A 15,786-nucleotide genomic window follows, 5' to 3' on the forward strand; every position below is an offset into this window, starting at 1 on the left:
AGTCAGGCTGGGGCGTGCAGTCGATCCTCAATTTGTTATGTCGCTACTGTAGTCGAGGGGGCACAACTTTGTTTTTTTATGGCAGCTTGGGGACCACTGCACCTTAGAGGAAAGGAAGGAGATATAAGGATTTAGGCTGCATTCTCAGTAAGGTGGTTAAATTCTAATATTAAATATAGATAGGACCTCCGTCAAGAGAGTCACCAGTGTTCACCTTCGGAATAATGCCGGCGCCAACCAGTTCGTTGATGAGATCCAGCAGCATCAGATCGCAGCCACGGGCGGCCATGATGCGGATAGAAACGGGGAGCTTCTCCTCATGCGCAGTGACGGTGCTCTTATAGCGAACTTCGCCAATGGGGACGACGAAATCAGGGTTGCCCGCCATTGGGGAGATGAAACCCGTGTTGAGGCCGAGGAGCACGCCCGCGAGACCCTGGGTACCAATGGCAGCACCCGTGTAGGTGTTGCGGTAGGCGGGCTGCGCATTGTTGAACATGTACAGGAACAGGCTGTCCGAGCAGGAATCACGGTTGGGCGGCATGGCCACTTGGTTCCACCAGTCCATGAATACGGTCTTGTTGGCGACCGCCACGTCGACCTGGTTTGACTGAGAGCCCGCCCAGGACCAGGATCCATTGGTAGATGGGTTGACGAAGGGCTGGCGGCCGTTGTACTTGGCTGCGTATGCCTTGAAGAAGGGCTCCTTGACTAACTTGATCTGCTCCTGGGCTGTGAGAATCGCCCAAGTGTTGCCGACAAATTCCTGGACATCAGATGGGGTGCCCGCGGGATGGGTCTGGGACCAGTGCGAGGTGTAATTGTAGGCTGAGGAAGTTGCGGAGATGTGCTTGCTGAGCTTGTCAATAAAAGAGACGACCAGGTTCGAGACATTATCAGTCGCAGTGGATGGTAGGTCATAAGTTAGGATCTTGCTGGGATATTTGGTATAGTTGGTCGTCAGATCAGAATATAGGACTTCGCACGCTGTCTTCCAGAGCTTGGCATCGCGGACAAGGAAACCGGCGGTGTCAAACTGCGGGCCCAGAGGGACAGTATTGGTGAGAGCGACCTTGTTGTGGCTAGGTCGGTTGCCAAACACACCGTTGTCCTCAGCCGGTACTCGAATGGAACCCCCAGTGTCGGATCCGAGAGCGAGATCAAGCCATTCATACGAACCCATGCCGCTGCCTGGTCCAGAGGACGACGAGCCCACCTCTTGATACCCGTCGCCGCGGGGGTTGAACGGCGCCTGATAGTCGATGGCGTCTCTGGCGAACTCGGGCGCAGCGAACTGTGTCGTCTTCATCTTGCCGATGACGATTGCACCCGCGTCAATCAGACGTTGGACGGGAACCGCAGTTACGTTGGCCTCGGGGTATATATTGTAATAAGCGCGACTTCCAGCTCCAGTCTTGATGCCCTCTAGGTCGTACAGGTCCTTGACTCCAAGACGGACACCGCTGAGGGGCTTCTGAGCGGTCGGCTTGTAATAAAGACGGGAGGGCACGCCGATGGTGACGGAGGATGATCCGGCAAGGGAAGAACTAAGGGGTTCAAAGCGGCCGCCCTTAGCAGCGATTACGCCCTGGTGGAATGAGCCTTGAGTGTCAGAGTACAGGCGGTATGGCATAAATAGCTCGCCAGTTGACTGGGAAAGCATGTATGGTCCAGCCGGGCAGTCAATGGCACCGGCTTCAATGGGGCGAATGAATGATATTCTTGAGTCTCCCGAGGCATCCGGCAAGGCTATGTTCGGTTTAGGGCCTGGAACTCGGAGATATGTTCCTATTAGTTGATTTGATGGTTAGCTCTATATGTCGGATCGGACACTATGGTGGTGAGAAATAGACTCAGACCACAGGTTTAAGTCTAAGATACCCACCTTGAAGAAAGCCTTCGTTGAAGACATCATCTTTAGCCAAATACGAAGCGATCCACTGCTTCAGTGAAGACTCGTTGTATTGGGACTGTCCCACGTCGAAGATGGTGATGGGAAGGAGGTCGTACGGGAGCACCCCGCCGCTGCTGGGCTTAGGGCGATAGCACGATTCCAGTCTGCCGATAGCATCTGGGTGGATGTGATATGCCACGTCATTGATCTCGACGGTCTGGCCCAAGGGGGCCATCTTGGCTGAAGCGCATTGTATGAGTAGCAAGGTGACAACAGCCTGGACAGGTACCAATGGTCGGGATACAGACCCCAGGTTCGGAGGAGAAGAGAACCGCATGGTTTAAGGGAAGCAACAGAGGAGATCTTCAGCTGATCGGGCTTAGCCGTCAGAAATGTGCTGGAAGAGAGAAGTGTTGTTCGACACGACGAAGATCAATTTATAATCTTCCTGGTCTGGGCCTTGGCTGAGGGGGGTAATTAAATACATGGATCCGGCGAACGCGCAGCTAACGCTAGTTAGGCTCCCTAATGCAATAGACTCGCAATGGGCGGCGGAGCTTATCTCTTTGCCACTGAGTTCTCGGGTACAACCCGTGGACGCTATTTGATAAGAGAGAGAGAAGATACCCATTATCGATTCGGAAACCTGGTTTGCAATGGTCACTCCATGAATGTGCAATCCCCGAACTATTGCATTTTCGCCTAATCGCAGTATGGTGGCTTGAGAAAACACCAGTCTTTACGATAGGCAACCTTGTCACAGCCAGCCGTAATCGGACCGGGAGGCGTTCTAGACTCCTGTCCTCAATCATGCATGGAAAAGCCGCATACTACACCATTTTCCAACCCGTCTAAGTACTGCTATTAAGATACTCCACATAAGCATCCGACATGTAAAGTCTATGAGAGAACGATCGCTGCTGTGTACATGAAAGTCCATGCAGGCATTCCGACTGTTACAGAAAGCTCATAACTTCGAAACCAAAATTATTCATGCCTGCAGTAGAGCCCATAGGCGCATGGATGCTGTTCAGATCAGCTTCCCACGTACCCAATAGTGCGTGGATGTCAAACTCGTGGTCCCACTCGTGCTGCTGAGACGAGTCAGGAACCCCGCCGCCGCCACCATCGCCAAAGGTTGCCGCTGCGGTGGCTGTCGCGTCAACTTGACTTCCATTTGGTAGACCACCGCTAGTCCTCGCTGAATACGGAAAAGAGGTATTATTGTGGGTATTGTCGTTATTGTTATTATCCTTGTCTCGAGTTCCGCCAGAGCAATTGGAGGCGTTGGATGATCTCTGGCCGCTACCATGACTATCTGTATGCTTCTTAGTTCGACCGGTGCAGAGAGGAGGAAGGGAACGCGTGAGGCAGGGAGATCAATGTCAATTTCAAAACATTTTTGGGGGATCAGTATGGTGCGATAGAATCCAAGGACGTACTGTGCACAACAGCTAGACTTCTCTCGCGCAAAAGCTGGAGAGATTGAAGATACGAGCCGGCTCGTATGTTACAACTCCTAGTGAGACTCAATGCCTCAACACAGTCGACCCAAGCGGATTCGAGTAGTGAAGGGCCTAGCAAAGACTGGAGGGGTGGCGTGCAGTCGGCGACAATAATGATGACGGAGCAAGTGATGAGATCTGATCATGTTAGATGAGCCAAAGTGGAAACTTTAACATACGTCGCATGCGTACTAAGGAGGTGGCTGAAGCATTGTGCTACAATAGCAAAGCTCAAAAGGTGTCACGAGTCGTGGACTTACAGAAAAGACTGAACCACCAAGCCCCCGTAGCATGTTTCATCGTTGCGCTCTTGATGGATCTTACCAACTCGCAGGCAGTTTTCACACATTGAACGGCTGTCTGCAGCCGGAGTGAACTGCTCAGGCCAGCAATTCTGCCCTCTTGGGGGCTAGGCTCCCGTGAATGACGGTGGGCAGCTGCGCAGAAACTGGTGAAACTTGGTCGGTAGAGGAGGATCTTGGTATGCAGATACCTAGACACGATTAGAATATCAGTTCATGTGATCCTCAAGCCATTTTTCATACAAGAACAGCATGCGAAGGTTTATAGAAACAAGGAAAAAGAATTGAAACAGCAATTGTGCCCGGGGCGGTCCTATCTCACCTGGCTCGTAGCACGTTGGCCTGCCGTCTGAAGGTCTGCTCATTATCGCCAGAGAAGAACGCTGAGTTGGTGATGCTGCCAGGCCGACCCCAGTGCAATGGATCCGGAACTGAGTCGGCCAAGGCTTCCAACTGCGATTCAAGTTCGAGTATGGTGTAAAACTCTTCGCGGTGGTAGTTGTGCTCGGCAGGTTTATGTCGAGAGACCTTGGCCTCTCCAGAGGGGTAATAGACGGTACGCAGTATAGTGCCTAGAAGGTTTGCAAATTTGATGTTCTGTACAGTGAAGATCATAGTGGAGTTGGTGCCGTCCGGCTGGGCAGAACGTTGTGTCGTGTCTAGAGACAGGAACTGATCATCAATGGCGCGAGGAAGTGGGACATCTCCACTCGTATAGACCGACGGTGGACGTCCCAGAGTCATGCTCACGGTCCTATTCATAACTCCGGTTAGCCGTGAACAACAGCCATGCCCTGCTTGCAGGGCAGACGCAGAAGGACGCGCATCTTCACTTACATGTCCATTTGTATACAGCCATACCAGACTCGCCGTCGGACCTCAATCTCGGCGTCTGACAGGCCATCCGGAGAGTGTGACGATTGGAGCCCAAGGCCAACAGCCATCCGACATGCAAAGCCAACGATATTCCAGCATTGAGTAGGGTATTGCGTGCAGAGCAGATACTGAGCAACGAGAAGTAGTGCTTGGATATGCGAGATGCTACCGCTCTCGAGAATGTCAATGTTCATCAGTTTCCTTGCTCGCTCGAAGAACATAACAGCGGCTGCCTCTTTTTCTTCCGGGGGATACTCGGAAAACTCGCAGCCCAGCGCAAACATGGCATTGACAGCAGTGAGGAATATGTGTCGAGGACAGTTTGCACTACCGAGACCGACATCAACAGGCGCGAACCGATAGCTGCCTGTGCTGGACGTTCCACCAGGGGTCCACAGACGCTCGTACGAGTCCCGGAAACTAACAGAGTGTGTCCATGGATAGAAAATGTGTATGTTGTTAAAATATACGGTCATCAAGTCGTCTGCGAGTTGACGGGGAGGCAACGCAACCTGCGCTTGGAGCAAGGGATTGAGGCGCGTCGAGGGAGAACCTGTCTGGATGCCAAGTCCCGAGAGAGCTTCCGAAGCCCGGGACGAAGAACGATTACGTACACGAGGCTCGACGGTATCATGGCGAGCCCTTGCAGAAGAAGGCGGGACAGCCTCCTGGACCAGCGATACGAGAGACGACTTGCCGTAGTACTCTTGGCTCCTTTGGTGAGTTTTCGGCAGCTGGTCGGGGCTGGCCACGGACACACCCATGGCACTGATGAGACTGGGCCCACATTCTTCGCCGGCAGATGTCTGGACGTCAGGAGACTCGACATCGTGGGCAGCAGGCAGCGCGTGCTGGGACGGGCCAGCGGGCGAGGGCCGGGACGGGGTGACGGCCGAGTTGTCGCCGACGGGGTCATGTGTGCTGCTGAGAGAGGCCTGCTGGACGGGAGCTGCCTGCTGTTGCAGATGCTGGACCTGATGCTGGAGGCTGGCAATGTACTCTTGCTCACTCAGGCGCTTGGCGCTGTGGGCGACGACATTGTACTGGCACCGGGGCAGGGCCGTGGAGCGCTTGCTACAGGGCCCGCAGACTGGCTTGGCCCCGTCACAACGGACCTTGCGATCGCGACAGACGTCACAGGCGAGCGCCACGCGCTTTCGCTTACCGAGCATGGACCCGGGGCCGGGGGCCGGGGCGAAGACAGGGCTATGGGATGCAGCCGAAGAGGGCGGCGGTGGCAGCGGTTGGGGCTCCTGGTGACCGTGGAGGCTGATTGTGCTACTGATGTTGCTCTGGGGGCTGCTCTCGTTCATTGCTGGCCAGGGGGCATGGATCCGTCGCACGTTGTTGTGGTCGAGGTATCGATTGTCGGGTTGGAACATCGGAGCCAGCCCGAGAGCTTGCCAAGTCGGCCGGACATGCAGTGGATTATGTCATTCCAGCTTCGGCAACTCGGTTGTTCATTGCGAGATTTTCTGTCACGTGGCCCCACCCCAGCACACAGTCCGCCAAGAACTGGTGGAACTTGCCGGGTATTTCCCGAACCCGTCCCCGCACGACTTCTCCGCACACCATGTTCCAGCTCCGAAGTGTGTTACTCCGCACATCTCTGACCCCCTGGTCCCGTTCCCCCCCTGGTCCCGGTTCTCCAATGGCTCCAGATTCCGCGTCCCGCAGGCAATTTGCCAATTCCAGCTTTCTATTGGGGTCGCTACTCATCTTCTAGCCCGCACCGAGATCTCTACAGATATCCTCCATCAAGACAAGCGCCTCCTGTTTACCTCTCTTCCCTTCCTTTCTCTTGTCAATCTGCAAGCCATTTCACAGACATGGCGAACCCCCTCAGACGTATCCATTGTCATGGTGGGCGCCCTTGCCGGCGCCTAGCCTCGAGGGGAGGCCCTATCAACAGTACTTTCAGTCACCGCGCATCGTCATCGCCTCTACGGGCTGCAGAGCCATCATCACCCCGCTGGAGCTCGCACTCCTCGGTGCCAGGACCTCAATCCGTCGCCGCCCCGCAGATCGGTCGATCGAGCACCTCCCCCCTCGCCCTCTTGGGAATCGGACTGGGGCTTCTGGCCGGCGCTGTTGCTGGATGGGCATTCAGCACCAGTGATCGAAAGCAAGGGTCGGCCAAACCCCAGTATGCCACCATTGCCCAAATGGAACAAGCAATCACTGAAGTCCAGCGAGCCTTGGGAGAGGATAGTGTCTCTACCGACAGTGAGATTCTTCTTGCCCATGGCTACTCTGAATGGTCGACAGTCAACATAGACAGGCTCCCAGTCGCTGTCGTGTTTCCCAGCTCGACAGAAGAGGTCTCAACTGTCGCTAAAATATGTCACAAATACAATATCCCCATCAGTAAGTACTATGAGTGGTAGTCTTTGAACTTATCCTCCAGCGGGGGTTTAGGGTATTCCCGTTGCTTTACAGAGCGAATGTGGCGACGCTCTCACTAACTTTCTTGTGACTGTCTCAGTTCCTTTCTCCGGCGGGTCTAGTGTCGAAGGCAATTTCTCTGCGCCAGTTGGAGGATTCAGCGTCGATTTTATGAACATGAATCAGATCGTCAAATTTCGGCCAGAAGAGTTCGTTGCAGCAATCCCACCAACCAGTCGAGCTGTTGTGCTAATTTCGCGTTCTCGTTTCTCTGCAGCATGGATATTTCGGTGCAGCCTGGCATGTCATGGGTACAAATGAACAAAGAGATCTCCTCCAGCGGGCTCTTCTTCCCAATCGACCCTGGCCCATCTGTAAGTCGTCATCATTGATAGGATTGTCACCGTCCGCGTGCCATGGATACTGACCGACCGTCTTGGATGGATTGTCTTTCCAGGCGCAACTTGGCGGTATGATTGGCACAAATTGCAGGTATGATTCACACACTCCCTTTATTAAGAGGAAAACAGTACCGGCTAACAATCTTGGCGACTGCTTCACCAGTGGAACAAATGCAGTTCGTTACGGGACAATGAAAGACTGGGTCGTCAATCTTACGGTAGTATTGAGCGACGGCACAATTGTGAAGACTCGAAGAAGGCCGAGGTGAGTTGCGAAGGAGCACGTGGCTTTGTGCTTCTCTTCACATTCCGGAGCCCGACTTCGTGCTGACTTTCATGATAACTGCTTGCTCCTCGCGCAGAAAGTCGTCTGCTGGCTATAACCTCAACTCTCTGTTTGTAGGCTCAGAGGGCACATTAGGGCTCGTGACCGAAGCTACGCTTAAGCTCGCGCCCGCTCCAACGAGCACCGGGGTAGCCGTGATTTCATTCCCAACAATCAAGAGCGCAGCGAGTATGGCCGTCGATGTTGTCCGGAAGGGCATTGTTGTTGGCGCTATTGAGATCCTCGATGACGTGCAGATGAAAGTTATCAACAAGATTGGTGCCACGGGAAGAACCTGGCGCGAGGAACCGACCCTGTTTATCAAATTCACAGGTGATCAGGATGTAGTCGACCACAACATCAAGCTCGTGCAAAAGGTCGCGAGGGAACATGGGAGTCCCAAGATGGAGTTTGAGAATGACGCGGAGAAACAGAAGGTTCTTTGGTCGGCTCGGAAGGAAGCCCTGTGGAGCATGCTCGCGCTTCGCACCAGCGGTAGCGAGGTCTGGACGACAGACGTTGCCGTGCCTCTGTCACGAGTCGCCGAACTGATTGGTGAGCACAGTCTCTCGGGGCACTTTGCCCACATGCCCAGACTACCACACTTCACGTGCGGCCTTGAGAAACTTGAAGCGAAACTAGGCTAACCGTTTGTCTGTTTGTCTGCCATTAAGAATGTTCGAAGAAAGATCTCGACAATCTCAACCTGTTCGGAAGCATCATCGGCCACGTTGGAGACGGCAACTTCCACGAGACGATTCTGTTCGATGGTGCCAAGGAACGCCAACGAGTCGAACAGAGCGTGCACAGGATGGTGCGCAGGGCCTTGGATATGGAAGGCACTTGCACGGTAAGTTCATGAGGAAAAGAGTAAAAGCTAGAATGATGATTAATAGTGTGCTCACAGGGCGAACATGGCGTCGGACTGGGCAAGATTGACTCCCTGCAGGATGAACTCGGCGATGCCCCGCTGAGCGTGATGAGGGCGATCAAAACAAGTCTTGATCCTAAGTGGCTCATGAACCCGGGTAAAATCTTCCATTTTCAACAGTAGTCAAGAAGTATCGACTAGGCGGATTGACAGTCCCCGTTTCTCTGAAGCAGATTCGTGTAAATCTACATATCAAAATCCACGTGTTTTCGCCCAGAAATGCCAGTAGACTTGTGACTACTACTTGCTCACCAAGTCCAGACTGTGCCCAGGCGGAGGTTTAGTAGCGGCACAGCGTGTTGTTCAGTCCCTTAGTGCTATAGGGCTAGATCAGGTCAACTCACGGACTTAGATAAAGCGAAGGTGGAGAACATTTCACTACCCTAGTTTGGGATGTTTTGGTTCTGCGTGCGTATGGAAGTTTCATATCGAGTATATCAGACTGTCGATTTCAGTGCAATATCGCTTGATTCCTTAGAGCTAGGAAGGAGGGAGACGCTCCACCTAAATACAATAGTGGGAATAGCTTCAATTACCAGTACAAGCAGCACCCACACTTCAGCACAGACTAGTAGGTCTTTGTAGTGAGTAAACAGCTGGTGGTTCAGATTTATTCCGCGTACTCAATGCTGCTTGACTTGTTAGTACTAGGACAGTCCTTGAGGTGATGTGATTGTGGATCTAAATGACAATCCTCAAGTCAACCATTGCATCGTCCGGTGCTCACCAAGCGCTGCTGCCATGCATTAAGAATCGATTTTCTTGATCATTATGGCTGTCCTTTTTGGTGAGGGGTGGAGGGGAGGATAGCGAACAGAGATGGGACCTTGACCCTGGCCCGAACTCGAGAGCCAGAGTCATCGTATAGCTTCATGACGTCAGATCTCATAGTAATTATTGCGGGGGAAAACATAAAACACCGGAACGAATAATAGAGAGAAGACTTCCGAAAGACGACCCTGAGAATAGAAACCCCTGTTGAACACTCCGGCTGGACAAGCAGCAATCCGGAGGTGGGGGAGGGAGGCATGGTTGGATCCCGGCGCTTCGCCACTGTTCTGCTCTTTCCCTTCTACGGAGAACGTAGGTAGATACTAATATCATCTTGATACTGATTGCATCCATGCGTGACATTTGCGTAGAACATTTTTTTTGGCGTTGTACACTAGCGAGAACACCAGAACGAATCGTAGGGCGGGAGTGTTCTCGGGAAGCACCCGAGACTGGGACGAGTGGCTTCCGTAGCAAACGGCCGTGGAAATTTTGGGGCCCTTTTACGTGGTTAATGATCCCGCCTGAGTGGGGCCTGGGGTCGTGGTCAACATTCTGCATAGGAAATCAAACCCCGTGTCAATTCCATAAGCCTCCCGCACTATCTGGCCGGTCATCGTGTTCGGTGGGGAGGGGGAGGGGGGACTAGAGGGAGTAGATCCATGCGTTTTTGTAAACCCGTTAATGTTCAGCTGTTGGACAATTTTTCTTGGCGCTGATATCGTAGGCTCATGACCTTTAATGTGCTAGCCCTCGTCAATACCCTCCCCGTTCGTCCCACCCTCTCTCGGACCCCTATGTTCGTGCTATCTCTTTCTTAAACTCGAGACTTCGCTTTCAGATCCTGATAAAAGCAATACAAGTCTTGATCTATATTGGCCTGGCGAACATACTCCTCTGCCTTTCCAGATTCAGTTTTAAGCATGGACTCAGCCCAGATCCACCAGCAGGTCAACGGTGTCAAACAGTTCCCAGCAGCTACAGTACCAGTCTTTATCAATGGATCCGAGGTGATTCTCCCCGAGACCTTTGACGTCATCAACCCTACGACCGGCAGTGTTACTTCACAATGCTCCAATGCGTCAACATCTACCGCCAGTGCCGCCATTAAGGCGGCGACCGACGCCCTCCCGACATGGAGCGAGACCAATATCGAGACGCGGCGAGACATACTCATCCGGGCAGCAGCCATCTTGGATGAGCGTGCAGAGGAGCTCAAGGACTACATGAAGTCGGAAGTCGGGGCCGACGAGGCCTGGAGTTCCTTGAATGTTGCCCTGGCCAGAGACTGTTTGCTTGGGACGGCAAGCAGAATAGGGACGCTTGAGGGGCGTATCCCGGCGCTTCGTGATACTACAGTAGGGGGAATGATCATTCGCGAGCCATATGGCGTTATCTTTGCCATGGCACCATGGTGCGTTGTCACTTCACCCCTATCCATTGTTCCTCATGATCGTGACAAGACAGCTCGAACAAACACTGATTAATGCTGCTACTGTTCTCGTTCGCTAGGAACGCCCCGTACGCCTTAGGATTCAGAGCCGTCGTGGGACCAATTGCGTGCGGCAACACGGTCGTTTTCAAAGGCTCCGAGCTCAGCCCTCGCTGCCTATTCGCCATCGTGAGCATCCTCCATGAGGCTGGCGTGCCACCAGGAGTCCTTAACTACATCTCCTGCAGCGCCGCGAACGCCCCAGATGTCACCGGCGGTATCATCGCGTCACCCAGCATCCGCAAGATCAATTTCACTGGCAGCACTGCGGTTGGCCGCATCATCGCCAAAATGGCAGGAGAGCACTTGAAGCCTTTGCTGCTCGAGCTGGGCGGTAAAGCTCCTGCTATTATCTGTGACGATGCGGATCTCGATCTCGCCGCCCAGCAGTGCGTGCTTGGGTCATTTCTCAACGCCGGCCAGATCTGCATGAGTACTGAGCGGATCCTAGTTCATAAGAGCATCCGGGAGGCCTTTGAGACCAAGATCGCCGAGGCAGCAGCCAGCATGTTCCCCACTAACCAAAAGAGCCCTGTTCTTATCACGGAACACGCGGCCAGGCGGAACAAGGCTCTAGTTCAGGACGCTACCAGTAAGGGAGCCAAGCTGGTGTACGGAAACATCGACGAGGCGCAGGACGTTCCCACAGCCTTGAGGCCGGCCATCGTGGCCGACGTGAGGGCCGATATGGATATGTACCTGGCAGAATCCTTTGGCCCTACCGTCTCTATGATCGAATTTGAAACGGATGAGGAAGCTTTACGCCTAGCCAATGATGGCGAGTACGGCCTCAGCTCCGCTGTCTTCTCGCGCGACCTGCGCCGGGCGCTGCGCATCGCCAAGCGCATCGAGACGGGCGCTGTGCACATCAATCGTATGACGGTGCAGGACGAGTCGGGTCTCCCTCACGGTGGAGCTAAGTCGAGCGGATTCGGCCGGTTCAATGCAGGATTTGACGAGTGGACGAGGCTGAAGAACATCACTTACGATTTATAGACTAGGTGCAGGCTGAGAGAGAAAATCATTTTTTTACAGAGTAAATTAGTCCTTTGGAGATACTGGGTTGAAGATACATTTCATGAAGGACATAAAGGAGATTGACGGACTGGACGAGTAATGAACTCTCCCTGGTCGTTGCACTTTTAACACAAGCAAGTTGCAAGACCATTATGAAGAGCATCTACACATATCTTAGTATGTTCACCCTGATATCGTAATAAGAGCTCTACGCAATTTTGAATTTTCTAACGTTTCATGCGAAGCATGACCACCGCAAGACTACACATTAGCCCAGAACAATATTGGACTGCCGAAACCACCGCCGATGTGCCTCGACGGTGCCGTGAATGAAAGCCGACAGTCACTAGACGGTGCCACAGGCTGTGGGTCTGTTTTGCTGTGGAGTCACCCTTGCTAAACTCTTGGTCACTCGGATTCCAGCCGGGAAACAACGAAAAATGGGGTTCCTCGTCCTTACACGGTTTCTTCGCCCGGGGACTGGCACCGGCAAATTTGGGGCCGTTTAGAGCAGTATGAGGCTTCGCCGGATGGAGATGACGGCTTCGTTTGGTCCTATGACTTCCGCGGCGCTCTGAGGATATTTACAGTCCTCAGTCCGTACCCTCGGCCAAATCGTTTCTACATTCTCTGGCCATCCCTCCCATCTGCTTCGGTCCAGTGTTCGCAGAAAGCTTCATCGTGCGTCCCAGAATGGGCAGTCCAACAGCAGCAACGAGCGGGCGGTCATCTCCATCAGCGAATCACTATGATATCGGTAAGCCACTCCATACCTCTTTGGTTCATGGCTGGAAAGCTACGGTCAAGGTCTGTGCTGAGACACTTTCACAGTCATTGTAGGAGCTGGGCCGGTTGGGCTGATGCTGTCGACGCTCCTCGCCAGATGGGGCTACAAGATCAAGCACATTGACAACAGAGCCGAGCCTACACCCAGGGGCCGTGCAGATGGCATCCAGCCACGATCCCTGGATCTGCTCCAGAATATGGGCCTCAAGGCCCCAATCATGGCGAACAACCCAGCCAAGGTTTTTGAGGTGGCTTTCTGGGAGCCATCCCCCGACGGTGGCGACGGCATCGTCAAGACCGGCTCTTGGCCCAGCTGCCCGCCTTTTCTTGAGGCTCGATATCCCTTCACGACACTGCTCCACCAGGGCCTTATTGAACGCGTTTTCATCGATGATCTCGCCAAGCACGGCGTCGAAATTCAGCGACCCTGGACCATCACCGACTTCAAGACGAGTAACAAGCACCCGGACTACCCTGTCGAGGTCGATCTTGACCGTGATGATGGACTCTTTCAGCAGAAGCTCTACGCCAAATACCTCTTCAGTGGCGAGGGTGCTCGTTCTAACATCAGGCAGGCGCTGGGCATCCAGGTCACGTACAAGGACCCCATTTCCTACGTGTGGGCCGTTATGGACGGTGTAGTCCAAACGGACTTTCCTAGCATCAAGGTTCGTTAAGGAAAAGCACGGGAACTGCTCTTTGTATCAATTTGCACACAGAGTGACAAATGTCACATTCTGGTCATTTCAAGTCCTTTACTGACTGACACCATCTTTATATAGATGAAATGCACGATACACTCCAAACATGGATCCATCATGGTCATCCCCCGCGAGAACAGCATGGTCCGGCTGTACATTCGGATAGCATCGTCGAGCGATCCAGACTTCAACCCCCGAAAGACGGCGACGGAGGAGGAAGTACAGGCGACCGCCAAGAAGATCCTCAGCCCTTACAAAATCACTTGGGAGAACGTGGACTGGTTCTCGATCTATCCGATTGGTCAAGGTATTGCCACCAACTACACACTCGACCAGCGGGTTTTCCTGGGTGGAGACGCGTGCCACACTCACAGCGTAAGACCGTCATCTTCAACGAGATTACCTGTCAGACAATGGACTAATACATTTGATTTGCATACAACAGCCGAAAGCAGGGCAGGGCATGAATACGGCGTTCCTGGACGCACAGAACCTCGCCTGGAAAATACACGCTGTCGAGTCTGGGTTTGCCTCGCGTGAGATCCTCAAGACGTACGAAACGGAACGCAAAGCTGTCGCCGAGGAGCTACTCGCTTTCGACAACAAGTATGCGCAGCTTTTCTCGCAGCAGGCCCCTCCCAAGTCGGCGCAAGAGCATGATACCTCGACGATTCACGTCAACGAGTTTGTGGACACGTTCAAGAAGGCGTGTGCATTCACTAGTGGTTACGGGGTGAAGTACGGCCCCAGCGACATTTGCTGGTCTGTTGCACATAATGCCCAGTCTAATCTCATTTGCCCGGAAGATGTTAAGGTCACTCCCGGTAGGCTCATGGTGACGGCAGACGTAACACGCGTGGCCGATGCCAACGTCGTCGCCCTGGAGCAGGAGGTGCCCGAGAACGGCGCGTTCCGTTTGTACATCTTCGCGGGCACCCCAAGCCAGTCGAAGCTCGCCGCCCTGAGGGATTTTGCTAAGTACAGCAGCACTTCAGGGTCGTACTTGGGCGCGTATGCTCGGCCTGACGCGGATGGCGAAGTGTCGTACCACGAGACGCACAACCCCCACAGCCATCACTTCACTCTTTCCACCATCTTCGCCGCCAAGCACGAGGAGCTTGACATGACCACTCTCACGCTGCCACCCCTTCTTACTCGGTACCGCGACCACATATATGCGGACGATGTCACAGACCGGCGGCTGTCGCAAGGCGTGGCCGCTGCGCATTCCAAGGTTGGAGTTAACCTAGACCAGGGACTTGTCCTAGTGGTACGGCCGGACGGGTACATCGGCATCTCGGTCCTGTTGGTCGAGGGTACCGGCACTGTGGAGGCACTGAACAAGTATTTTAACTCATTCTGTACGAAGACACTGTCTCTGGCCACGTCAGAGTAACAAATAGCAGCGAATGAAAGGGGCGCAACGCATAGGTCGTAATTCGCCTTGTTCTTTTCTGCTTCTCAGGTTTCGAAGCCTCCATCTTCGTCTACTGTCACAGTGTGTTATGAGTAGTAGTACACTTTCGAGAACAGGGCCTTGTGCGTAGATATAAATTGATCTGATCTGTTCGTTCTATTCTTTCTGATTCCGGTCTATCTGGAACCCCTAGGGGTTTGAAGCAAGAGGGATGAGTCTCTTAGACGGGACTTCGTGCGGAATCGGACTTGTTCTCTTAGACCAAGTTCTCCACAAGCCGCCTTTATTCACGTAGAACGAGTTGCTTCGAGCTTGGTCAAGATGCAGACCTCTGCGGAACGCAAAAAAACACATGGCAGATTTAAGCTGCCATGTGGACGATTATCCTTTTCAGCAGACCACGTATGCAACTATTGACATGACGAGTCACATAAAAACGGAAACGTGAATAAGATCAAGCAATCACCTAGACTAGTCACATCTCATCAACAACAATGGAGAAGGTCTCGCAAATGCGCACTCTCTCCTGCTGTGCCGCGCTGACTCGCGAGTAGGCCGGGAACCCTCCGGATTACGAGTTCGGTGAAATTTTTGCATAATGCTTGGATCCTCCGCGTTGTCCAGGACAGGCAAGCGTCGGGAAGAAAAGCCAAATGCTTCCCGGGAGGCAAACTGGAGCCTTCGGGATCTACCCGGTGCGGGGACCTCAACTCGCAAGCAAGAATTTGTGAGAAGATTAAGCCTCTTGATGCCTGGCTCATGCCCATGGGGTATTTTGCGGGGCGGCGTCTCCTCTCCCCACAGCCGGCCCAATCCCGGGCCAGCACAAAAGGCCCAAAGACGGGGCAGACAGCTGACTGGAGCACATAAGTACTGCTTTTTGACTCGTACATAACCAACAAAGTCACCCTGCAGTATCTATATGTGCTCACAACATTGCAGCTGGCATCTCGTCCTCACGCAACAATTCTCTCAACCTCCCC

General features: G+C 53.4%; 5 protein-coding genes across 5 annotated transcripts; 3 read left to right on the plus strand and 2 right to left on the minus strand.

Annotated features, from left to right (window-relative positions):
* Window positions 1–169: 169 nt before the first annotated feature.
* Window positions 170–2,231, minus strand: E0L32_010772 (uncharacterized protein; the record flags this gene model as incomplete). Its single annotated transcript, XM_031133426.1, has 2 exons — window positions 170–1,788; window positions 1,886–2,231. The coding sequence occupies 2 exons, from the start codon at window positions 2,229–2,231 to the stop codon at window positions 170–172; spliced, it is 1,965 nt and encodes a 654-aa protein (XP_030988986.1).
* A 619-nt stretch (window positions 2,232–2,850) lies between these two features.
* Window positions 2,851–5,890, minus strand: E0L32_010773 (uncharacterized protein; the record flags this gene model as incomplete). Its single annotated transcript, XM_031133427.1, has 5 exons — window positions 2,851–3,095; window positions 3,337–3,537; window positions 3,660–3,892; window positions 4,024–4,455; window positions 4,539–5,890. The coding sequence occupies 5 exons, from the start codon at window positions 5,888–5,890 to the stop codon at window positions 2,851–2,853; spliced, it is 2,463 nt and encodes an 820-aa protein (XP_030988987.1).
* Window positions 5,891–6,406: 516 nt separating this feature from the next.
* Window positions 6,407–8,742, plus strand: E0L32_010774 (uncharacterized protein; the record flags this gene model as incomplete). Its single annotated transcript, XM_031133430.1, has 5 exons — window positions 6,407–6,944; window positions 7,063–7,171; window positions 7,726–8,243; window positions 8,363–8,538; window positions 8,596–8,742. 5 exons carry the CDS (start codon window positions 6,407–6,409, stop codon window positions 8,740–8,742), a joined length of 1,488 nt encoding a protein of 495 aa, XP_030988988.1.
* A 1,571-nt stretch (window positions 8,743–10,313) lies between these two features.
* Window positions 10,314–11,878, plus strand: E0L32_010775 (uncharacterized protein; the record flags this gene model as incomplete). The annotated part of the gene is made up of 2 exons (XM_031133431.1): window positions 10,314–10,804; window positions 10,903–11,878. 2 exons carry the CDS (start codon window positions 10,314–10,316, stop codon window positions 11,876–11,878), a joined length of 1,467 nt encoding a protein of 488 aa, XP_030988989.1.
* A 714-nt stretch (window positions 11,879–12,592) lies between these two features.
* Window positions 12,593–14,782, plus strand: E0L32_010776 (uncharacterized protein; the record flags this gene model as incomplete). The annotated part of the gene is made up of 4 exons (XM_031133432.1): window positions 12,593–12,656; window positions 12,731–13,353; window positions 13,468–13,761; window positions 13,832–14,782. The coding sequence occupies 4 exons, from the start codon at window positions 12,593–12,595 to the stop codon at window positions 14,780–14,782; spliced, it is 1,932 nt and encodes a 643-aa protein (XP_030988990.1).
* Between the last annotated feature and the right edge of the window lie 1,004 nt (window positions 14,783–15,786).

Source organism: Thyridium curvatum (genome assembly GCF_004353045.1).
Source record: "Thyridium curvatum strain D216 chromosome Unknown NODE_91_length_158940_cov_68.853331, whole genome shotgun sequence".
In the NCBI taxonomy this organism is placed as follows: domain Eukaryota; kingdom Fungi; phylum Ascomycota; class Sordariomycetes; order Thyridiales; family Thyridiaceae; genus Thyridium; species Thyridium curvatum.